Source organism: Microtus oregoni, unplaced genomic scaffold (genome assembly GCF_018167655.1).
Source record: "Microtus oregoni isolate MIOR12 unplaced genomic scaffold, Mior012 000042F_ref0000377, whole genome shotgun sequence".
In the NCBI taxonomy this organism is placed as follows: Eukaryota; Metazoa; Chordata; class Mammalia; order Rodentia; family Cricetidae; genus Microtus; species Microtus oregoni.
This window is the reverse complement of record NW_024543209.1, coordinates 10,819,065-10,845,023: the sequence shown is the minus strand read 5'-3', so window position 1 is coordinate 10,845,023 and position 25,959 is coordinate 10,819,065. Positions and strand designations below refer to the sequence as shown.

At 43.2% G+C, this 25,959-nt stretch overlaps 1 protein-coding gene across 1 annotated transcript in view; it reads right to left on the bottom strand.

Annotated features, from left to right (window-relative positions):
• The window catches only part of F13a1 (coagulation factor XIII A chain), a 155,984-nt gene that overhangs the window by 66,560 nt on the left and 63,465 nt on the right, over positions 1–25,959 (bottom strand). The window contains exons 6-8 of the mRNA XM_041632770.1: positions 25,411–25,518; positions 6,486–6,660; positions 3,933–4,071 (exon numbers count right to left, since the gene is read on the bottom strand). Coding sequence (XP_041488704.1) covers positions 3,933–4,071; positions 6,486–6,660; positions 25,411–25,518 — 422 coding nt within the window. The remainder of the gene's footprint in view (positions 1–3,932; positions 4,072–6,485; positions 6,661–25,410; positions 25,519–25,959) is intronic.

The window sequence follows — 25,959 nt, the reverse complement described above, 5'->3', positions numbered from 1 at the left end:
GGTCTGGAGACAGTTATGTGTCATAGGGTTTGTAGGATGAGAAAATGATGTTCATTCATTTGCTGAGCATTTTACTGTTTTCCCACATGAAACTGTTTACTCCACACTTGCTCCATGCCCTGCATGCTGCTGGATGAAGGCAAAAAACAAAACAAGACAAAACTAAACAACCCCCTCCAAAAGTAAGAAACCAGACACCGTTCCCTGATGGGAGCTGCGTTCTATCGCCAAGAAGGGTACACTTTTCCACTCAGAGTCCTCAAACCAGACTCTACTCATTCTAGCCAAGGGACACAGGGTGACACACAGGCAGGAGGGTTAGCCCTGCTGTGAAGTACCTTTCCTGACCTGGTAAGAGTCACCATCTCTGTCTTAAAATTGTTTCCAACTTCACTGCAAATCATGAGGTGGCCAAACAGCTCTTGTAAAGCCCAGTGAAGCTGCCATGTCCACCCAGCATGAATGACTCTCGCTCACAGAGAGGCCCTCACATTCCCATAATGCAGCAGTAAGGTTCTGGGTCAGCCATTTTAGCAAATTGCCTACAGTGACTCACAGGGGCCTCCCCTACATGCTGCATTTTCTCCAGGCACCCTCAAGGGAGACTGTCTACCATGAGGGACCTAAAACAGCAAACCAGAAGTAGGAAGCTAAACAGCCTGTCCTTGGTGTTCCACACCATCTCCCCTTGCATATTCCTGAGCCTGCTCTCAGAAAGGCTCTGCTGGTCTGGGTCCTGATTTTCATATTCATAAACCTGGATGAATTCTGAAAGGGAGATGCCCTAGGTCACAGAGTCCTAAATTAAACAAATCAGATTAGTACAGTCCATGGACTTTGGGAATGAAGTGTCAAAGGGTCGAGAGAAAGGTGGCGCATCCATTCTTGTGGGTTCCTTAGAGAGAGGAGCGGCTGACTACCGAGTACAGGAGTGAGAAGTCAGGCTGGGGTGGGATCCTTTGATGGGGACATTGGAGTCCATGAGGGAGGTGAGTCTATGGGATTGGGCGAGGCTGCTTGTTCCTCAGAACTGTGTTAGAAAACTGCCTAGGTCAAGAGTGACCTCTGTCTGAGTAGTCACAGGATGCTCAGCAAAAGTTTCCGCCCACTCTTTAGCCTCTGTTTAGCACCAGTCTCTTCCCCCAGCTGGCAGATCAACCTTCCTTCCTGCCACTGGCCAGCCTTGCTGTAACCAGCATCAGCCCTGCCACTAGTCAGTATAGACTAAGAACACTATCCCAGGGCCAGAGTTCCTGGATCTTTTCGGATATCGTAACATCTGCATATACATAGTAAGGTATCTTACTGGGAGAACCCAAATCTAGACTTGACAGTGACCTTGGTGTCCTACCCTTCACACACCATCAGACGGTGATTCCGCGTGGCACATTTCAGCGTGTTCTGTGGTGATTCTCATTCTCACATGAGAGCAGGTGCGGAATTCTCTGCATGGACACATGAAGTGCTGGATTGTGTAATAGTTCAGATTTAGGGTGTGGGAGTGAGACATGAGCAACCTATGTTCTGCCTGGACAGCCTCATTGAGTTACTCGTCACGGTCACTGCTAGGAAGCCGGAGCTGTTGGGATGATAAAGACCCCAGACATAGAGAAGTGAAGTCATTTCCTTAAAGACAAACAGCAAACAACAGCCTAACCCAAAGCTTGATGTGGGGGTGTGGCTGTGATGGCTGCATCCTGATTGTTGTGTCCAGGACAGTCCTTACCAGCTCCTCAAGCAAGGAGAGTCCTTGACATGGTCTGGCTTCCTGGAACATACATAGTTTATAGAGTACCCTGGTATCTGTGCAAGCCCGACAAGTGTCTACCTTTTCTTTAAAAGACCCCAAAGTCACAGAGGCACCAGTCATATCAGGACACTGCGCACCCCTCTCTTTTGAGTGTGCGAAGGTGCTCAGGAGGATGGAAGCATATTGCCTCCCCGAGACTCCAGCTGTGCATCTAATAAAGATGGCGATCCCAGCAGCCAGTGTTCATTAGGCACCTGCTACTCTCGGCTCTGCCTGAGTGAAGTCGGGAATTCAGTCATTTCTGCTTTAGAGGAGGAGAGAGGCACAGAGAAAGTCTGCCTTTCTCAAGGTCACACAGCTGGTCTGCAGTAGAGCCAAGATGCTGAGACCTTTCGTCCCTGTCCTTGGAGTCTGGGTATGTCCTGAGTTGGGATAGCACAGGCCATTGTCAAAGAGATGCCTTGTCTCCATACACTGAAACCCCCTAGTCTTAGCTGACGAGGAAAGGGAAACCTAGGGCACTGTGTACACTGGGGTTATGGCGGATCAGACTAGGATCAAGGACTTATGAGTTTGGGGAAATACTGGAGGAAGGCTCTGAGACAGGGAACAGGGCTCAAAAGTGTCAGAGATAAAGGGATGGCAGCAGCAAGAACAGTCCACCTCATGACTTTATACCAACTGTATGTGGGGCCTCATTGCACTTCTGGTAGATTCCTTATAGGGAACCTATGGAAATATTTGGATAAAGGAGCTGGGAGGCTGAAGGTGCCTATATAAAGGGATTGTGTGTGTGTGTGTGTGTGTGTGTGTGTTCCAGTACTACAGGGAAAATAGAATAATTCTCATCCTGCCATTACCATTGTCAGTGAACTTTAGGGGCTAATGTTTTGGCCATTTCAGACAGACAGGGCTGTCAACTGCAATTCCACTGACTTAAATGGCCCTTTAAATTGCTGTTGGGTTTCCATGGGCCAGACCTTATCTTGCCCAAGCCCTCCAGCACCCTGTCTCAACTCGAGGCTCTATTCATGATAACCTCATGCTGTGAGTTGGGGGCATTTCAGCCATTTCCCTTGTTCAACCCTCTCTAGTGGCCACTTACAGATCCTAGTGAGTTAGTGCTGCTCCCGAAGCCAACCCATGCCCACAGTGCGGCTTTCTCAGGTGCATCTAACTTTTAACTTCTCTTCCAAATGAGCTTGTAACTTCCCACCATCCCCATCTGGGAGCTTTTACTATGGACAACATTTTAGCTTCATGACTTACAAAGGATGAATATGAAGGACACATTTTTGGCTTGGAAATGTTACCCAGTTCAGTGCTTGGTGACAACTCAAATTCCATCCCAGTTTCATCCCACATAGACTTTCCTCTATTTGGACCCAGAGGAGTAAGTAAGGACGCTGCATCAGAACGATAGGTTCTCCGGGAAAGCCCAGTCTCTTTGGGCGCTCACTCTATAGGAAAGCCAGCCTCTGGTATTGAACTCCAATGCAGTGAAAGACACATGAAGCTAGTGTTTGGAAGCCGTGTCACCCTTTCCCATCTTGATCTCTAAATGAAATCTGGGCACACTGTCAAGGCCAAGTTCGAGCCAATACTCAAGGAGAAATCCCATATTTCAGAGGTAAAAATAGGTGGGGTTAAGAATAGGAGAAGATGGAGTGTATTGCCAGTTTATGAGATATGTAACCTTGAAAGAAATCTCTTTGGGCCTCAGTTTCTTCATCTGTAAACAAGAGCTCTTGTGTCAATCACTGGATATAATTGTTAGGACAGGTAAGAGTATACAAACACATAAACTGGTGCACAGGAAATTATGGGCAGATGTGCGTGTTGGTTACAATCCCCAATCAACCATAGTATTTATGGTTGATTCATATACCATACAGAAGAACCAACCAGACTCGTGAATTAGGTATGCCCATGGCTGCCTGTGATGATTGTTCTCATATAAATGGATGATTGTCTTTTATCACTAGGACCCAAACTGTCTGCTCAGTAACATTTCCCATTCACCACTTAAAAAAAAAATCAGTGACATTAAGACATTTATGCCCTTGATGACGAAAGGTCCTTAAAATGGAAGAGAGAAACACTTGTCAAAATCCATGTTGTAACGCACACAGAATGGCCTGCTTGCCCAACACCAGTCCACGCCATTGGGAGTCAGACTCACCACACTGAATCCTTGGTGAGTTTGGAGCTCACGTTCCCATCTTCTTCCAGGAAGACATCCATTTGCAAATTGGCATCATTGTCATGGGCTGAGAAATAATTGGTAACGACGCGTGCTGGGATCCCAAGGCATCTTAAAACTGTAGGTGAAAACAATTGCATAAGCTCTTCTGGAGAAACACAGGGAAAAGTCCTTCCCTCTGCGGGGCTTTTCTCCTTCCCAACACAAAAAGGCCCGTCCTCGGGTGCTCCACACCTAAGAAGTGCAACTTGTTCAGTCCCTTGAAAGCTGGAGAGAAACTATGTTTTTGGAACCACGGATCGGGTGCCAAGGAGATCATTCGTAACAGAAGTCACATGCTACTTAGTAGTTTACTTCCTAACCACAGCGTCATCAAAGGAGCAGTAATTCTTGTACAGGGGATTTTCTGAAAACACAGCCTTTAGAAAACCCACCAGAAGCTAGGGTTATCAAACCCTTCAGTGGGGCACGCTACTTCTGGATGAAATTCGCTCTTGGAACACTCTGTGCAGAGTGCACCACAGATTCATTGGACTCGTTAGATAATAAATTACCTGGGTACATCTCTTGCCATATGCACCTATTGATTAAGCTTAATCCAAATGCCCTCTCTAACTCCCAGGATGACAGACATCAGGGCTCATTGGAAATAATTCAGCTGACAATTTCAAGATTAATGACTTGGCTTCCTTCCCCCTCCCCTCCATCAGAATAATTTAGCATTTTTTTTTTTTAACAAAGACTCTCCAGCCCTTTCAACAGAACACCTTGGAAGTCCAAATGTGAGTTAAGTGGAGCTCTGAGTCCTGCCCTTTAAATGACTTGGCCTCAGCCACCAAACAGCAGGGTGACAGCCACCACTGGCTTCTCACTTCTACATTCCTCTGCAACCTCTATTGACCAGTACAACGATGGGCACTCATGGTCTGTTCCTGGTGGATTCGAATGGGAATTGTTGGATACTGGGTTCACATTATTCCTGAAGGGGACTTGTTCCAGGGTCTGCCTTCCTCTCAGTTTAAGACAGGGGAAGACTGACTTTGGGGTACCAGTTCTTCCTACCAACACAAGCTCATATTGTGAACTCTTTATAGTGCAAATCTGCCTTTGCGTACTTTACAGCCAAAGCCTGTTCGCAGGCACATAGAACCAACTTCCTTTATGCAAACAGCATATGTAGATGCAAGGTTTCGCTGTCTTATCTGGTTCTAAGCCCAGAGGTATTGAGCTACAGCAGCAGCTGAATATTAGGTTAGATTAGAGATTTAGATGTGGGAAGGACTGAGGTCTTTTACAGTTGCCTGAAATGAGTTCAGGGGAGCGACTTCCTCTCTGTGCCCTGGCTTTAAAGTCCCTGGGAACACAGTCCATCCACCCTTCCTCCACAATGGCTCGGGCTTCTGTCTGACATCAGGACCAGTCTCCCGGAAGGCAGTTGCTCCCAAGAAACGAATGTTCTCTAATACTTGCATATAGTCAAACTGCTCAGAAAATATTCTTATGCAAGCCGTGCCATAGGAAATGACAACAAAGGAACAAAAATGACATTTCTGTTATTGTGGAACAGGACTAGGTCCTGGTCTGTCACAACCTTTTGCTAAAATAGATGGGCCTCACAGCCATTTAAAACAGCATCCTTTCCCAAGCCTATATCCCCCAGACTCTCACTTTAAAAATGCTTTATTAAAAACTGTTAACCAGGCAAAGCACTCTTTATTAATGGGTGGCAGAAAGGACTTGAACGTAATGTTTCTCCAAGGTGGTAGGGACAGTGTGTGAATGCAATCGCTACCACGATGAAGACAGTAAAGCAGAGTTTGTAAAGTATCCACTGGACTAACTGTGGCACTGCCTGGGCCAAGGAAGGCGGGTGCTCTTTGGTAAAATGAAGCAGAACACTCAAGAGAATTGCCTGTCCTCATCTGTTTTGCTCTGCAGGTTGGATGTTGGATGGACTTCACGCCAGAAGGGTAGCTGGGGAGGTCAAGGTGCTCAGTGAGAACTGATCCTTACCTGGTCTGCCTCCCTGAGACTGACAGGCGAAGGGGAAGATGAAGTGGTCTCACTGTCCCTTTCAAATCTAGGACAAGCTTCTATGTATGTACTAAACACCTCATCAATTAACAAATAAGTGTATTTATAGACTGTTTCAAGAAAAAATCAGAACATATCTTTCCTTATTATTTGTTATCTTAGTTTTCCTTTAATCTTTAAAAGACATGTTTGAAATGGCTCATGATTTCCCCGTTTCCTTCCGTAGCCCCTTCAACCCTCCACTGCTCTGGGCGTCGAGTGATGGATCATGCAGGAGACAGTCTATCATTCTTCCCATAAAGATTCTGCAGTCTGAGAGACTGTGAGCATATTTGGCCCGGCACAATTTAATTATGCATTGACTATATCCCAGAATAGTCACCCATAAATTCTATAGAGCCAATGGGAGCTTTTAAGTCTCCTTGCCAGGTTATAGATAAAATGACTTGAAGTAAAATTTCTTTTGTGTTAAAAATCATTACTGTATCGGATACTTACATGTGTTAAAGACACCAGCAAAAACCCAGCACTGGCCATATCGGACGGGTGTTTCAGAGCTCTTATATTCTAGTAGAATGTCAACACTTCCTGTCCAGGCCGATGGAGGGATGCCATAGGCATAGACATTGTCCCACGATCCAACTAGGACACCTTCATCATCCTTGGCATTTACCTGAATGAGGCCATAAGAGGTGAAAAAGAAGAAAGGTCATTTAGAAGATCACCTCCTCCCTAGACTGGCATGGAGCAAACTGAGGTTCCCAGTGTCTTCAGTGTATCCTGCATGGTGAAAACACTTCCCATTCCCGGTCAGTTTATCATCTTACCACCAAGGGCAATGATGGAAGACCAAAGTGTGCAAAGGGAAGATCTGATGACTAAGACTCTCCTGAGCTGTGTTATCAAGTGTAGTTGAACGGTGAGTTAGAAGAGTCTTCTAGACTTGATTTGAAAAAGATCCACATTGAGTACTTGGTTTGGCCTAGAATAATATGGGGAAGGAAAGGCTAGGATGGGATCTTGTATTGGTAAAAGGTGGGTTTGACCAACAAATAGGAAATCAGTGATCCAGTGGGCTTTGACTTCCATGGTAGGTAGTAGGGCTATGAACTGGAAACAAAGATAATACCTGTTGCCAAAGGCACCATTAAAAGTCAGTAGGAAAGTAGATTCTCACAGGTACTGTACATCATTTTTTTTTTAATTTAACTAACGAAATACTCTTCAGGTTAGAGAGATGACTCAGTAGATAAGAGTACTTGCTGAATAAGTGTAAGGACTTGTTTTCAAATTCTTATCATCTGTGTTAAAAGTTGGAAATGGCCAGTATCGTGAGAAGCAGTCAGGAGGATTGCAGCTCTTAGAGATCTTATCTCAATGGTGTAAGGAGGAGAATAATACAGCAGGACACCTGATATCCTCCTCTGTGCTCTACATGGACATGTGTGCCCTCAACATGTGTGCATACAGCACATAACATGCCACACATACCCACACAATAAATAAAATAAAAATAGTCTTTAATCATTGTTTAAAATGATTAATGTAAGCCGGGCGGTGGTGGCACACGCCTTTAATCCCAGCACTCGGGAGGCAGAGGCAGGCGGATCTCTGTGAGTTCGGGGCCAGCCTGGTCTACAAGAGCTAGTTCCAGGACAGGCTCCAAAACCACAGAGAAACCCTGTCTCAAAAAACCAAAAAAAAAATGATTAATGTACATATATATGCATATATATGCATACCAAACACACACACACACACACACACACACACACACACATATATATATATATATATATATATGTATGTATGTAAATATATATGCACATGTGAGCTGGAGATTAAGCCAGGGCCTTAACTAGGCAAGTACTTTACCATTGAACTACATCTCAGCCTAGTTTTATGGTTATATTAAAAGGTATTTCTCTTTACCTACTGGGTCTGAGATATTATGATTTTAATATGGTAGAGACTTAAGTAGAAAGTGGCAATCTATAATATTTGGGAGAACCTTGATACACACTTAGAGTGGAAACATCTAGTATCCCTAATGTGCAGGGGCAAAGACAGGTGGTGTCTAGACAATGAAACAAAGAGTGGAAAGTAGCAAAAAACAATTTTTTTTGGACACTGCTGAATCTACCTCCTTGGATGGAGCTTTCTTCAGTTTAACTGTAACCAGAATCTAGGTGAGGAACAGAGGGAGTTCTTTTCCAAGTGGGTGCTGCCTCGTAACTGGCATGACAGGGAATCTGAATACTCCCGAGCGTGGTTTGGGGATCAGCAGTGATAACATCCTCTGAGCTCATCAGAGAGGCATGCTATCACACTCCTCCTGGGCCTACAGGGAAGGAATCTGCATTCGAAAGCACAATCCACAGGCCATTTACAAGCACGTTAGTTCAAGAAGTGTTGGTCCTGATGATAGCGAAAAGCCATTAATTAACATGGAAGCCGAGCAATTAGATTATGGAAGCTGTAGAAGAAAGATGAACGTGAGGCAAGTCTTTACGTATTGACTGCTTCACAGGCCTGCTGCCCCCCAGCCTTGCAACCTGCTGGACTTCTCTATTTACCCTGCTGTGCTTGACTGAAAAGGACTCTTATTCTGAAATGTTTCAAGAGTTCTTTGAAAACAGAGATTCAGACTGTGAGAATGTGTTTCTAAATAAAGGTCTGAATAAAGAACTGGCGCTCCAAAACTGTTCAATCATCAGGTCCATACCCAACAACCACATAGGCTCTGTACATTGACTATGCTTAAGCCTTTTTCCTCAGGAGAAAAAGGGGCCAATCAGGTGAAAGCAAATTCTGATGCGAGGAAGAGAGAAACACTTAGAGGTAGAGCTCAAAGAAGAGGAGAATCAGCTGGGTTGGAGGGCAGTTGGATTGTTTGGGGTTTGGCAGAGGAGATGCCATTGGAGTTGGCTTGAAAAGTCTCATGTAAGTAGTCAATATTGAGTGGAATGCAATTTCCCTCCTTGACTTGGTGTCTAGGCAGGCGAGACTGAAGGCTTTTAGGCAGTACTTAGTTAATGTGTTGAATGTAGAAAGAATGAAAAGTTCCCAAGTTTCTTAAAGATCTCTGCCAGCAAGCTCAAGCCTTTGATGCAAGCTTCAACTTCAGCCCACTCTTCTGGCCCTATTCTGGAGCAGTATTGTCCTTGCATGTAGATTAGATTTTCAGAAAAATCCCTGACTACTATGATGGAACATGGGAGTGTCTGGCCTCTCTCTCTCTCTGTGTGTGGGGGGAGCATGTTGTCATTGAAAAGTCAAATAGAGTTTATGGATCCCAAAGGCAAAAGTCCCAAAACTGTGTTTCTGATGTCTGATTTTCAGATAGATAGCCATTAAATAGAAGGCTACTAATAGCACAAACTGAACCCAATCAGCTGGGGAGAAGAGTAAGAAATAAATAGCCCTCTTCCCTACAGACCATTTAATTGTTAATGCGGAATGCTGCCTTTGTTGCTAGATAAATCACAATTCTCACTTATTAGCATTTGGCCAGATTAGCTACTGTGTTCTAATTAGAACATTGATTTCTAAGGAGCTCAGACACTGAGAGAGATACGTCTTCAGTGGCAGATAAAAGGGGTTAAAGTAAAATGGTCCCTTCTAGACGACAAAATTCAAGGGCATGCTGGGATTTTTACTTTCTAGCGTTGGTTGTTGTAGCAACCTATTGTGAACTCAAGGTTAGTCGGGGCAGAATCCAATGTCATGGCTTTGAGTCATTGGTGGTCTAGCACACAATTCAAACCTGGACCTACAAACTAGAAGTAGTCATTAATGTTAATATGGCTGCCTTAAATTTCCATTCTAGGGGTTGGAGAGATGGCTCAGAGATTAAGAGTACTGACTGCTCTTCCAGAGGACCTAAGGTTCAATTCCCAGCACCCATTTGTTGGCTCACAACCATCTGTAAATCCAGCTTCAGGAAATCCGACGCTCTCTTCTAGTTTCTGTGGGCCCTGTATCCACATGGTACACAGGCATACATGCATGTAAAACACTATACACATACAATAATTAAAAATAAATTAATAAAAGTTAAATTTCCATCTCATCATGTCTACAGAATTGGAGAAATGAGAAAGTAGACCTCCCCCCAAAGTTATTACCAGCGGCATCAATGTTACAAGATAATGCAAGAAACTCTAACACCCAGTGACCAGAGCCGATGAGGACAGTGAGTGGCCCAGGGAAGCAGCAGGTCCCAGATTCCAATCTACTCACCGGTTCTTCAGTAGCCACACTGCTGAAGTAACACAACTCTGCAATTTTTCATCTTTATTTTAAAATCTGAAACTATAATGCTATTCTATATCTATATTCTGACCAAAGAAATGGAAACAATTTCTGTGGAAAAGAATGTGTGGGAAAGGGTCACATATCAAAAGAGACAGATATTCTGTGATGATAATATGGAAATATTAGAAAACCCAGGAGTGTCTCCTCACAGGAATGAGCTCTATACCTTTAACTTCTGCATGAGAAAGCTAATGGAACCTTAAAAGAAGGAGAAGATGATCCATCTCCTCAGCGCATTGCCCTTCCCTGCTCCAGTCTCCCGTGCATTTCCTAGCAGACGATGAACTACACTGCCCCAGAACTTTAAGTCTGAGGAGAAACAAACTCTATCTTAGGTGGAGAAGAGTCAGATTTCATCAATCAGAGCAAATAAAATACCAAAAGAGAACTGTGTACAAATAAAGCACGAAGACAGAAGAACAGGAGACCTAGTTGGCAGGAAGAGAGGAAAGAAGAGAGAGTATCATATATAAAAGAAAACTAAGGAGCATGAAGCCTTTTCTCACAACCTATAAGGCGATGATTAACTTGAGGGACAAGTGGATGGCCAAATAATATGATTTCTGAAATAATAATACATCATTAACTTCAAAATACAGAGTAGAGAGTGTTAAAAGTAAACAGATGACGACAAAGAGAAAAAAGATAGCATAGAAAATGCTAATGGAAATACAGAAGAAGTTGCTAGAGGAAAGCTAAGAGCTCTCAGGGACTCTGATGATATAGAACAAAGGTAATTAGTGTCCTTAAAGTAGAGACCCCTCAAAATGAAACCAAAGGCATGACCATAATCTAGAGAGTCATCTTTGATCTGTAGTTTGACATCAGGTCCCTTACCTAGAACTCATAATCAATTTAAATTTCCAATGAAGAAAAAAATTGCCTGGTCATCTAGACAAATAGTGCAAATAAGCAAAAATTGAGAGAACTGGGCTGTCTTAAGATTTCTCCACAGTATCATTCAGCGACAAAATATTGTTAATCAATATTCACATAGTTCCGGGAGAAAGGTGTCTTAATGACATTAGGCACTGCCAAGTTTTACAAGAATAGGGGCAGGCAGCATAAAATTCCAGTCAGGAGGAATCTCAGACAACAAAACAAAATAAACTCCATGAAAAGTACACTTAAGCATCTTCCAAACTACAGTACAGAATGAGTTTAAAAGCCTGTAAATGCAAGACCAATAATCACTGTAAGAAAAATGAGATTTGAGTGTTGAAGGAGAAAAAGAAAGAAAATTATTGTGATTTAGTGTGTTGGTCTCTCATCGTTAATTGACACCATGGTAATTAAAATATAATTTAGAAGTACATTATTACTTTATGTTTAATTGGTTTTATAATTTGAACTAATTTCGGAAGGATCTGTTAGGAAATTATATCTCTTATGAAGAAACATTTGTTTAAACTTTAAATTTTTTTTCTGTACAATTCAATGCATTTCCTCTGTTAAAAGTAGATTTAATACAATTAAGTGGGATGGGAGTATAATTAAACACAATTCTTTAAATAGCATGATGCCACTTGGTATAAATACAAACAAATGGGGACACAGTAAAGAAGGCAAAAATAGACCCAAACAAGCACAGTTAGCTAATGCTTTGTCAAAGTTGCAAAGGAAATTTCCAAGACAAAAAAAAAAAAATAGGTTCAACAAAGGCAGGTAAAACAACAGGGTATCATATGGGGAAAGGCCCTTAGGGGTTCAGGAAGGCTCACAGAGGTTAGAAGAGTCACAAGCCTGAGGAGACATATGGTGGACAGGATGAGCATCTGTTGAAGAAGAAGAGACTCTTCGCTGAAGGTTGTCAGGGAACACCTTCCTACAGTGTTGGTGAGGACGTGAGTTAGCACAGACATTGCAGAGGGCAGGATGGGAGTGTCTGAAGGAATGACTACATGGGACATTAATCTACTTCCTGGTATGGATCTGAAAGCATTGGCATCAACCAAGATGTCAAAGAGATATCATTGTAACTGATAGGGGGCTGGGTAAGGAACACACAGCATATGGACACAAGAGAATGATACCCAGTCAAAATGGAGAAAAATACGGCAATAATGTTTTAACTTTATTTTTTCATTTTTTACATATTGCTTGAATTCCTTATTGAGAGAAGTGGAATGTTTTTTTTGCTTTTATTTCTGCCTTTTCTTGGTTTTCTTTTTTTTAAAATTTATTTATTTATTAAAGATTTCTGTCTCTTTCCCCCCACCGCCTCCCATTTCCCTCCCCCTCCCCCAATCAAGTCCCCCTCCCTTGTCAGCCCAAAGAGCAATCAGGGTTCCCTGCCCTGTGGGAAGTCCAAGGACCACCCACCTCCATCCAGGTCTAGTAAGGTGAGCATCCAAACTGCCTAGGCTCCCACAAAGCCAGTATGTGCAGTAGGATCAAAAACCCATTGCCATTGATCTTGAGTTCTCGTCAGGCGATGAAAGGAGACAGAGACAGAGACCCACATTGGAGCACCGAACAGAAATCTCAAGGTCCAAATCAGAAGCAGAAGGAGAGAGAGCACGAGCAAGGAACTCAGGACTGCAAGGGGTGCACCCACACACTGAGACAATGGGGATGTTCTATTGGGAACTCACCAAGGCCAGCTGGCCTGGGTCTGAAAAAGCATGGGATAAAACCGGACTTGCTGAACATAGTGGACAATGAGGACTACTGAGAACTCAAGATCTTGGCTTTCTTTTTAACTGAAGAGAGTACTTTTCTAATAGCCATTGGAAATAGGAATGTGTATAAACTGACTCTTTTTACTTCTACAACAAAAATCTGGTTACAAATTTCTTCTTAATTTTAATAAGTATATTTTCTGAATTATTTACTGAAAAGGAAAGGATGATTAAAGCTCTTATCATATATCAGGAAAGGTGCCTAGTGGGGCTATTACCCCAAATTCATGACTTAGGTCCAAGGGAGTAGTTAAACTAGGTTTGTTCAGCTGCGGAGGGAGCAGAAGCAATGCTTTGTGAGGCGGGAAGGGAGACTCATCCGCCCAGGAAGTAGACTACCAGAGGGCTGTGCAGTTTGGGTCTTCTGTAGCTAGTTCCTCTGCATGAGTCATTCCCCTTAAAGGAAGGACAGCTCCCAAGATTCGGGAACTAAGGGAACATTCAAGGCTCAGCAGCTCAAAAAGTTTACAAGACTCACAAGGCCTCCCCCTCAAAGATGTCGGCTTGGGCTGCCGGGAAGCTTTCAGGAGTCCTCAGCCACGCTGCGATGGGTTTTCTGAAGCAGTCATTTTTAGTCACGCATCCTCCCGTAAGAAACCACAATGGACCACAATAGACCTCACAGATTTACAAGCTAGACCCGGCGGGATGGTTTCTTTGATCAGTTTCTCTTCCCGGGAAAATCACGTAAGCACGGGACATGTACAAGAAACACAGGCCTCTTGTGTAGGAAGCCCGTGTGACTGGGACAGTTGCAGAACTGGCCACGCTTGCTTCTGATGGAGCACAGACGCTGATGGAGAAAGCTCTGTCTTGTTCTTTAGCATCACACTGGACAGACCTTCACTCTAGAGTAAACAGTAAGCTTGCTTTCTGTGCCATCCAAAAGACTGAAAATGGCCACGAAGTGTGAGCAGATGTTAATTTCCCTGTCACTGTGATGTTCCTGCTCTGCTCACACGGTGCCCTGAGCATTACACTGCTCTCCTGTTCACACATGGTGTGGTATTATTGGGTTGATCACCGTTGCTCCCATTTCCAGATTTCCTGTGTTTGAAAGAAGTCGCCATGTCACTCTGGACTCCCCAGAGGTCCCTGCCTCTAACTATGCTCTCCCTCACATCTACCTTCTCCTCCTCCACCACACCTAGGACCAGTCATGTCCTTCCATTTTGTTTGTTAGGTTTTTTTCTTGTTTCCATTCATCAGTAGTGGCACTAAGGGAGTTCGGATTGATGGATGGATGGATGGATGGATGGATGGATGGATGGCTAGATGTGACATTACTCACAAAGGTTTAACATTTTCTTTCCATACCAGGATGGATGGATATATAGATGCGACATTACTCATAAAGGTTTAATGTTTTCCTTCTATACCAAGACAGTGGGCTATTTAGAATGCCAATGACTTTTTGAAGTACACAGATTTCTAGCACTATGCAGAAGACAAAGGATCAAGAAGGGCCAAACCTATACTGACGGAGATCAATATGAAGGCCTTTTGATCCGATGGCTTGCTACAGTAACACGGTAGCAGACCCTGCTGCCCTGGAGTAAGGAAAGAGCAGAGTCTGCAGTTGCTCCGCACTCGTCTGGCATTTCATTTCTAGCCGAGCCACCGCATCGGCCTGAGAGCCTGAGAGAGGCAAAGGAAATGCTGCAACAAAGGATGGCGTTTCTAATCATGGCTTCAACAAATGGTGTTGGCAAAAATAGATACATTTTCAGAGAATAAAAAACCCTTTAACCCCACCTCACACCACACAGCAAAAACTCAAGATGGTAACAGATCAACAAGTGAAAGCCCAAGTTGCAAGTATTTGAAAAGAAGCATTGGGTAATTTCTATATGTCCTATAAAAATCACATGTCCTAGATATAATTTTCTAAAAAACAGTTTAAGGATGGTGATGTGGCTCAGTGGTAGGGCACTCACGCAACATTTATAAGCCCTAATATGATCCTCAGTACCACAAAACCTAATACAAATACATTAAATGTTCTTAGAAATGAGTGTAATGAAGCCACTAGAGAGCTTAGTGACCTGAGTTTAATCCCTGGGACCCACATAACAGCTACAGGAGAAAACTGACCTCCTTACATGACTATGGTACTCGCTTTCTGCCACCCATCTTTCCCCCGCCTCCTCTCTCTCTCTCTCTCTCTCTCTCTCTCTCTCTCTCTCTCTCTCTCTCACACACACACACACACACACACACACATACACACACACATACACACACACACACACACACACACACACACAGCAGAGCACAGTCTGGTAGGAAAGAGCCTTTACATGTATCTGAGAAAGGCATGGTTTCAGAATATACAACACACAACAACTCCTTCTCCCTAGTTAACATACTAATAACCCAATAGGAAAATGGCATAGACTTGGGAAGACATTGTACTGACAGAAGTATATGAATGGCCTGACGTATATGAAAAAGTGCTCAGCATAGCTGTACATCAGAGAAAATAAAATTAAAACAACAATTGGATACAGCTACGTTCACATTAGATTGGGAAGATTTAAAAGATTGGAGTCACCAGGAACAGATGAGCCTGCAAAAAAGGTAGAAATTTCTGGAGGAATGTAAAACATGCAACTCTTTTGTGCAGCTAACGGAGGGGTACCTCGGAAAATCAAACACATACGTATCCTGTAACACAGACATACTAGTTTTAGACATTTGCTCCACAGATGAGAATATGCACATCAAAAGATGGGAGGTACCACACAGGTTTTAGAGAAAGAACTGTTGCTAATGTCTCACTCCATTGTAGGCCCTGTGAGCAAGGATACCGATTAGACAGGCAAGACGTGCCCATGGGTGCCCACACCAGGACTATTATGGAGTAATGGAGTTTATGACTTCCCCATAAAAGGGAATTCACAACTGGTTATTGTAATCCTGATCAAAAGCCCGTCCATCTCTAATCCAAAAGCCATCTCCAATTGATAATGTCTGCCAAAGGAAAAATTAATTTTCTCCAATGGAGTCTCACTGTGTATACATACCATGCTAAAGGACAGGCTCCATGACCAGCAATGGATAGCCAACAAAAAATGAATGTTGAATGTGCGGCCACAAAGGGAACATCTCTCTTGTCCCCAAGGCCCAGAGAACTTTAGGAAAGAATGCACAGCAAGTGTAAGAAGAGTCAGTGGAAGGCAGGGAGCAGTGGGAAATGACTTTCAGGTGTGGTGTGGCTATGATACTCACGAACTCAGCGCCGCTGCAATTGCCTGCGTGAGCTCTCCATGAGAGAGGACCTGTCAACAACTGTCATAGAGTGGGGAGGCCTCATGGGATTCCACATCTCTCTGAGGATTTATACACAAATGAAGGTAGAGGAGTGGAACTTCTACTCTCCTGTCATATAACCACAGATAAAACACATAAGCTCCTCTACACAAACTCCTACCCACACTCCTGTAAACAACCTTGGTAACACTCGTGGACCTGGAAGGGGAGCTACTTGGGAAGAGGAAAGGAATTAGTGGAAGTTGGGAGAATAAGAAAAGGTAGTGGGGGGAATAAATATGATCAAATTGTATTATGTACAGGTATAAAAATGTCACATAAAATTCATTATTACATATAATCAATATATGCTAGCAAGAAAAAAATGTAAAGAGAAAAGAGCTATTCAGAATGCTAATAGTAGCTGTGTAGTGGCCCCAAATGGGAATCATTTAAAATACCCATCGACAGGCAAGCAGAGCGAGAAGTTGCAATATGTAAGACAATAAAATGTCATAAAGGTGAAGACTTGAGAACAATTTATGGAGTGCATGAAGCCAGTCTCAGTCTTCATGACCTATCCGTGTGAGTTTCCAGAGGAGGTGAGTATAACTCACAGCAAGGAAGGACAGCAGCATTCTTCAGGATGCAGGCCAATGGGAGAGACACAAGGCAAGTGCGAGAAACACCTAGTCTTTCCCACCACCGTATCCTTACTGTGTGCTATAGAGCTGGTTGGTATAGAACCTCGGTTCTCAACCTCCCTAATGTTATGATCTCTTAACACAGCACCTCATGTTGTGGTTGCTGCCCCCAACCATAAAATTACTTCATTGTACATCATAACTGTAATTTTGCTGCTGTTATGATTCATAACGTGAATATCTGATATGCAGTATATCTGATATATACCCTCCAAAGGGGTCACGACCCACAGATTGAGAATCACTGGTATGGAACAGATCATCAAAAATGCTTGAGTGAAAAGGGGTAGATGGGAGAGGGGAAAAGATAGAGGCAGAAGCCAGAGAGAGGGAAGATGAGATGGAAACAGAGAGGGCTTTAAGTCTCTGTCCTAAGAGGCCCCTAGGCTGTGCTGCATTGTAGCCATCTGTCCTAGAGACGCTGATCCCAGATGAGACCAGCTCCGTCTGCACAGCTTGGAGGGAGTGCTGAAAAGCAAGAGCCCGTGCTTCAGAAATAGCCTGTGTGATTACAAAATAGATGCAGTGTTGAAACTCATTCCAGGAAGCAATTCAGGGAAAGCAGACAGTTAGATTGACTATGATTATCACGTTGGAGAAATAGCTTGTAATAAATGTCTCTTTTTCTCCAAAAATATGGGACAAACAGGCATAAGAAATGTAACCTTGATAATTGAGAAGCCAAGCTGTTTGCCCACAAATGGAAACTTCATTACATCGCTGGCTTTTACCACAAGAAAAAAAAAATGATGCCTGAACAGTTCACTGTCCCTCGTCGCCCCCACCTGAAGGGGAAGGAGTCACTCAGATGGAAAGGGTGACAAGAATTATATCTTTATGCCCAGGGAGATCATGTGCTAGGGACAGAGGACAGGACACAGATGCATCCAGGGGCAGTGTAGCATCCTGTTTGCAACAGTAGGCTCAGGCAGCCAGAGGTTCGCTTCCAGAGCTGTGACCTTGGATAAGGTCATCACCTGACTTCCTGATACCTCATCTTGTCCAGCTGCTCATTGGCTGTTTAAAGAATAGACAGACATGTTTTCTCACAAGAGGTTAGGCAGATTTTTTTTTTTTTCTTCAGGATAGGGTTTCTTTGTAGCTGTGAAGCCTGTCCTGGAACTAGCTCTTGTAGACCAGGCTGGTCTTGAACTCACAAAGATCCGCTTGCCTCTGCCTCCCCAGGTGCTGCGATTAAAGGCTAGCACCACCACTGCCTGGCTTTAGGCAGATATTTCAATGAGAAACATTTCCACTTTCCCACTGTTTTCTCTGGCTTCTGATTGATTTGTCAGTTGTCCAAAAAATCTTCAGTAAACAGAAGTGACAGTCTCTGTTGATGAGAGAGACCCATGGTATGTCTTGTTGGGAATGGGTTTGTCCTGATAATCCTGTGTCACCCAATTTCCATAGTCATTCTGGATCCACGGGTGCCTTTCATGTTTAGGAAAATCTTCATCTTTCATTTTCAGATTCTTACCATGCTAGACTGCCATAGCATTCTTCATGAGCGCCAATCAGTAGATTCTCTAAAAGTTGTCTCATGGGTATGCCTACTGATTGGGCTGTGCCCTTACTGTAGGGTTTCAGGGATTATCAGTCAAGCTGCAGTTTCCAGCCATTTCCAAATGAGGAATGCCTTTCCTGATATTTATGGGCATGAATCATGGAGGTAGATGCTAGCAACAGAAATAAAAGCTGATCATTTTGAAGGCATAGAACTCACCCAGTTCTCAGTTCCTTTCAGGAGTCTTTGTCTTGCAATGCCAAGAGACTGGGAATTTGCAAATGAGCTATTGGGACCCAATTCTTACAACACATCAGTGAAAGATTTCTCCCCCACTTCTCAGAGGTGGCATGGACTCATATCCCTGTGCATGCGCAGATAACCTGCTAGAAATTCCCTTCATAATCATTGGAAATACTGGGCAGTAATTATATAAGTGGAGCATAAAAATGGGGAAAATACTCATTCTCACTTAATCATGTTTTTTGGTGAAAAAAAAAAAAGACCCATATGAGAAGGTGTGAAAGAGCCCAGTTGGTGGAAGGTGGACAATGACCGCAGGGTTTCTCTGATGGAGTCCCTCCCTAACAAAGGGGCCTTCGTCTGCTTTATGGACCAAAGGGAAATTTGGGTATTTCCTTGTACAAATCTAAAATTTTAAACCTAAAATATCCAAATTTCAAATCTAAAAATGCTAGGGACTATACTGTGGCTGGTTGTATGACCAGAGAATAGATTTCGGACACTTATTTCTGACCTTAGGGCTCATTTGGAATGACTCAGGTGTGAACTTCTTAATTTGAGGAAATCTTAAACTGTAATTGAATATTTATAATTGATGTTTATTCCATCATTTAAGATGGGGAAGGAAACAACTGAAATAAATGAAGAAAGAAAACACAAAACAAAACCTCATCCCCTGTGGAGTTGCTTGGCAACGTAGAGAAGTAGTTATGATGTGACTATGTTTTCCATCCACAGATGGGAGAATCTCCTAACAATTAGAGAAAAAAGCAGGGAGAAAGATGGACCAAGTAAGAAGAGCTCTGTTTTCAGTTACTTTCTGACTGTGATCGGGGGCTTGGGAGGCAGAAGCAGCAATGCAGTTGTCTCAAAGGTCCGAGGAACCTGAGACTTGCCTGCAGCATGGTCAGTTTGATTTACTAGCTGTAGTTCAGTTTTGTTTTTTTTTTTAAGTAGCACTAAAGACTACATAGACCATCGATTGGTGGAAAAAGTTCAATCTTGAGTTAATTCCCTAAAGGTATAGTCAGAGCAAGGCATTAATGGGGATTAATGATGGCATCGTGGCTCGATATCAGCAAAGACTATGGTTAAAAATAAATGTGCATACCCCAAGGGAGGCTGAGAAGTCCAGGTTGATAAAGGTGAGAAACACTGGAATTCAAAATATGTAACTTTATTGATGTTTATTTTTTCTTTTTCATCTTCCCAAATTTCCCATTAATGTTAGCTTTATTTTTATTGTAATCAAATCAAAACATAGCATCCTGGGATCAAGGGGCTATAGATGTTGAGACCCCATGGGAAGAATGTTAGCAGGCCCCAGAGGAGCACATGTCAGAGCCCCTCCCCCATTACATTGTTCTCCTCTGCACTTGATAACCAGCCATTTGTATAAGATCCACAATGGATAAAGACTTTCTATGAATAACGGCCTGGCTATTTGTTATTATCCAATAATTGTCACATATTCCCTGCACCCTTTGGTCCAATAGTTCAACACTTATTTGTTCTGTGTAGGCCCAGAGAACTGTGTAGTTATATTCAAGAGGTTTTGTTGTTACAACAACAACGTCACAGTCCGAGCTTATTTCCATCAGGAAATTTTCTGTGTTACATTGGACTTTTCTATTTGTCTGTCTTTTCTATGAGATTATAAGTTCTGTGGGGGTAGAAACTATGTTTGGTTCACCACAACCATTCCCACCCTCTACAAATCATCCTCATTATCATTGCTGCTGTTACCTGAAGCACGATCACTATGACATCATCATCATCACCATCCCCACCACCATGGTTACCTCTACTGTATGCTCACCACACTCTCAGTGTTTCTGTCACCATTTTTGTGATCATCGCATCATATCACCATCATAGTACCACCCTCACCGTGGTTATCACTCTTACCACCACCATAACCACCATCACCACTCTCAATCATCACCATGATCACCAGTACCATTGCCGTCACTATCATTATTATCAATCTTCTACCACAGCACATTTGGCATCTAATCCTCTTGGTGACCTCTTTCCCAGGGACACAGAGCCTCCGGCTGCTGAGATCTTGACACCTTTCCTCACTTATTCCCCCTTTTAAATCCACCGATTCTTCAGGACTTGTCCTTTTCTAGGTGACAGCCGCACAATTTGATGCAGCGATTGTGCTATTGGCAACACTCTGCTGGCAGAGATGCTCTGGAGCAATATGTTTTGAGAAAGAGGACAGTGTCTAGTTCCAGCTCAGCCACTTATTTCCCCCATGACCTTGAATGAATGCCATCGCTTCTAAGGGCTTCTGCTTTCTCATCTCCACGACCCTGGAGAGCCTTCTAGACCTCATGACTGATTTTCGTGTAGATCCTCTATAGACAAAGCAAACGTACATGTAGGCAGGGCATGCAGGACTTGAACAGTGATTAAGCAGCCTGGTATCTGCAGCAAGAGAGACCTCTGCAGCTGCTGCAGCTTCCCCTAGAGACAGTGCCAGAGCCCATCTGTCATGCCCCCTGGGGTATGAGCTCTGAGCACCCCAATAATAAAAATATATAGGAAGAACAGAGCAGTCCAGGAACAAGGAGACCACTGTGACAATAGCCTGTGATTACTGATGCCTCCTGGGGTCTCAGAGCCCTTGCCTCCTGGGGTCTCAGAGCCCTTGCCTCCTGGGGTCTCTGAGCCCTTGCCTCCTGGGGTCTCTGAGCCCTTGCCTCCTGGGGTCTCTGAGCCCTTGCCTCCTGCGGTCTCTGAGCCTGTGTCCTTTTAGGGATTCAGAGCCCACACCCAGATGATTCACTACAACCTAGGGCAGCAACTGAAGACTTTTAACATTAGGAGAGTGAAACACATTTTAAGATGTCACCATTCACCCTTAACTTTTCCTGGTATACCTCCCAGCAGTTCTCTGAGGGTTCTATTACATTAGGAGTGAGGCAAACAGTTAAAGGGAGGGAGTAAGACTTAGCACAAATATCTTTGTCTAGTCTCCTGGTTTCCCCCTTTTTCTCTCTTAAATGAACCTATAATACAATATTAGTAAAATACATCATTCCTCATTTAGGTGATTCTAAATAAAATGCCATCTGTGTAAGATCACAGCATCTCAGGCCCGTTCTCAGAGAGCAGGGTTAGAGGAGTTCAGGTTGTGAACTCCCTGGCGAAAGGCCAACAACTCCAAGCTTCCAGATGGTCACCTATCCTTCCCACTGTCTCATCGAAGGGAAACAATGGCAACCAAACATACTGGATACATAAAGCAGAATAAAAAAATTTTCCTTAGAAGAATATAAAAGATGTTCTTGCTAACAGTAGGATTTTCAGGTATCTGAATACACGACGCTGCCTTTGAGAGAGGAAGACATATGTCCTTGAGTTAAGTCTTTTTCCCTGCTTCACATGGTTAACAGAAGAACCAGAGCCAGGGGTCCATCTCTTGACACAGTCACAGGCCCTCTAGTGTAAAGCAGCCCTCACCGTCTTTCCAGCAAAGGATGGAAAGCAAGACAGAATAAGGCCTACTACGCAGGCAAGAAGGTATTACATCCATTCTATAGGAGGGAAAACTGAGCACAGAGGGGACTAGCAATGCATCCTTATTAGGTTGATTTGTACCCACAAGGAATATTTGGTACCATCTGAAGACATTCTTGAACGTCACAATTGGTGCATTATGGGAAGGTGCTCCTGGAATTCCTGAGGGATGCTGTTGGACAGTCTATCACACACAAGACTGGTAAAGCAGGTACCTTGTATGACTGGTATAGCAGATAGCTTGTACTACAAAGATTTTTGTCTGGAAATCATACACTTAAAAACCAAATTTACATTATTATCACTTGAAAGTTTGTCAACATCTGTGTTCTTTTATCCTCACACACACCCAGTTTCCTTCACTGTCCTTGACAACTTTGTGTACCATGACTGCAGGAAGCCAGTTTGCCTTTGGGGCTCCAGTCAAATGCTCCTGTGCCATCTTCCTGCTGGTTCTACATCCTTCAGGTGCCCAGTCAGAGCCAGGCCTCTCCTGCCCATGACTTGCTGGAGTAGCTAGCTGCTTTCAGGAAGTTTCTACCTGCAACGATTCTCATTGTGCAAGAACTGGAATCCATGCAGGCATGGTTTGTGTGGTCCTCCGGAAGGGTTTGCAGCTCACACATGTCTCTGTTCTAGCACATTTGAAAGGGACAAGGAAAACACCCCTGCATCAGGTGCTGTCTGCCTGGGGCTTGGCGGGCCAGGTGGGGAGAATAACATGGCCATATTCCTGTGAAATTTGATTATGGCTGCACTCACCCAGCCTCATGCCCGTTCTTTCCATATTTTCCTAATGCATCTTCTCACATTTTAGGGTAAATCTTTAACTGGGATATTAGAAGGTCAGTTTTGGAGGCTCAGTGTTTCAGCTTTAAAAATCATTGCAGCCGAAAAGATTTCAGAAAGACTCACAAGACTGCTCTGAGGGTTAAGAGAGATGGCAGAGGTGAAGGAGTTTCTCTCACAATTGAGCTTTTTGTACTGTGAACAGTAGCACGGGGGAAACCAAGGGGAAGTGGAGAGATCACTACGAATTGCTCAGAGCAGTCCTCTGTCTTTTAACATCCAAGGTCTCCCCATCCAGAAACTAAATCAAACCCTCACCACGCTATCCTCTGTGCACATTTTATCTCTCTGGTTCCAGGCTGTGTAACTATGATGTGCATTGGCCAAGTCTGAACTTTAGGTAGATGCTCTTTAGACCTAAGGAAATGTTGAAGCAATTTGAGTTGGTGTCACGTGTTTAATTCAATACCTAACATCCTTCACCAGGTCAGATGCAGCCACAGATGTCTGGGTAAAATTGTTTCTTTTTGCCTTCCTTCTGCACTGCTTTGCATTGGCTTGTGATTTCCATATTTGATGGAAGAACACACAGTGGGTATGTAAAGGCAAGTCAAAGACCATGTCATTTTGAAATGCTTAAGAGGGAAACAACTCATATCCCATAGCTCCTAAATATTGCTTCTCTCTTCACTGAAACCTGTCAGGGTTGCTTCTAAGGAGGAAGGAAAAAGAAGGGAAATTTCACTTCCAAGTAGGAACCATAATGAACAGGTGCAGGTCCAATGTGTGTTATACAAGGATGCTCTGTGGACATTCTCAAAGGCCTTTAGGATGGATCGTCTCTTCATCATGCAATACAAATAACGTCAAAATGCAAAAACTACCTATTTATTTTATGTATTTAGATGCACATGTTTATTATTTGGGTAAGGTGTTGAGCATCCCTCTCCCAGGCTTTACACATGTTAAGTAGACATTCTTTACTCTCACCACTATGCTGTGATTCTGGTTCCAAGATTTTAGATGTTGGATTCTGCTCTCATTTTGTAAGATCTAGTATGTCTTAAATTTCCATGTAACTTAGTTCTTAATAAAAATAAAAATCACTATTTTTAGCACCCAATCAGAATGTACATATTATATCTTCCCTGGCCTAGTAATTATGTGTCAACAAAATTGATTCTGTTTGGCTGAAAAGATGCACAAACCAAAAATCAAAGATAAAATCCTTCCAGGGAAAATATTTTCGGAGCTGTAAAGGCATAGGTACTATAATGATGTTTTCCATTCAGTCTTCCTATGCAATGATGTGGCCTACTATAACTGAGGAGTGCTGTACTCCTGGACCAGATGTGATGCTCGTTCATACACTGAAGTACATCTGAGTACTATGGACACGGTACAGGATAGGACCATGCAGAGTCGCTTATTTAGCTTCCTACCCTAGTCCTACCCTTCCTATTCATGGGCTTCTAGCTCCTCTTCAGCTGCTCCCCTGGGGGATTTCTGCATTCTTGAAGAGGTTTTGGGATCTCCTACAGTGAATATGAGGAAGGTAGACTGCCTTGAGATGCGGAGTGGGCAGACCTAGGTTCTGGCAGGAGCTTTATCTCTGACAAGCTTTCATGGCCCTGTTTTCTTGCCCTGAAGTGATGTAAGTGATGAATGTCCACTGACTTAGAAGATTTCTGGGAAGAAGCAACACTTATTTATGAGCGGTAAAGCCCCATGGTGTGGTGGCATTGCATAGCAACTAGGATTGACTACACAAAGTATTTCTTTCTTTTTCAAAGGATTTACTTTATTTTTAATTATGTGTATGTGTGTAGGTTGAGAATGCGGTGCACCTGAGTAGATGAGTGCTCTTTGGAGCCCAGGAGAGGGGATCCACTTCCTTGGAGCTCCAGTTACAGTTGCTTGTAAGCTGCCTGATGTTGGTGCTGGGAACTGAAGTTGAGTCCTCTACACACACTCCATACTGAGCCTTCTCTCCAGCCTCAACCATTTATTTCCTGATTGTTTCCATGGCTGTAGACACGGAAAAGTCATGTCTTATCTAGCCACCTGTATTTTTTGATGTTTTATTGATTTGTCATTTGGTTACAGTAATTAACATTTTTGTCATGGTCATTTCTTAGTCTCTAGATGAGATTTTTAGCTGCATAGGGACTGGAAAAATGACTCAGTGGATCAAAATGACCTGGCACCAAGCTTGACATGAATCAAAACCCACAAATTGCGTTTAGCAGGAATTTTCATTTTGTAGCATATGAAAAGGTGGGGGAATTCAAGAACACCCACCTGGACACCATCAACCCGAACCTAACAGATGAAAGACTGTAAAGCTAAGTCACTGTTTACATCAATATCCCTTTATCATCATCAGCTGTGCCACTTACCATTGCAGATCCCACACGGCTGACTTTGATGGGGTTCCCTCTGCCAGAAAGGTCCATCTGAGCCTTGTCCATCACGTATAAACAAGCATCCAGGATGCCGTCTTCAAACTGTTTGGGAGAAAACAATGAGGAACTATTTAATAATCTTCACTCTGCAAAACAAGATAAACTGTATGCAAAGCAAAATGCAGCCACAACTTTACTGCTTAGAAATATGGAGTGACCTCCTATACCCTTTAGCATCAACTATTGAAGTGAAGGAAAGGGTGTGTCCTGCTTTTACTTTTCCATAAAATAGAGGAGAACAGAAAAGGAAGCCAGAAATAAGAGCAGAACCATTAGAGAGACAGCATACTCAAGAATCACAACCGACTCTAGGCTCTGTAGGATACTGCACAAGTTTATTACAATCCTTCCACCAGATGGATGTATTGCCCAGAGCACAATGAATTCCCAAAGTCACTTGGGACTCCAAAAACAACTTGTTTTTCTATTTTCTCTTATTTTATTATTATTATTATTATCATTATTATTATTTTTAGATATCTA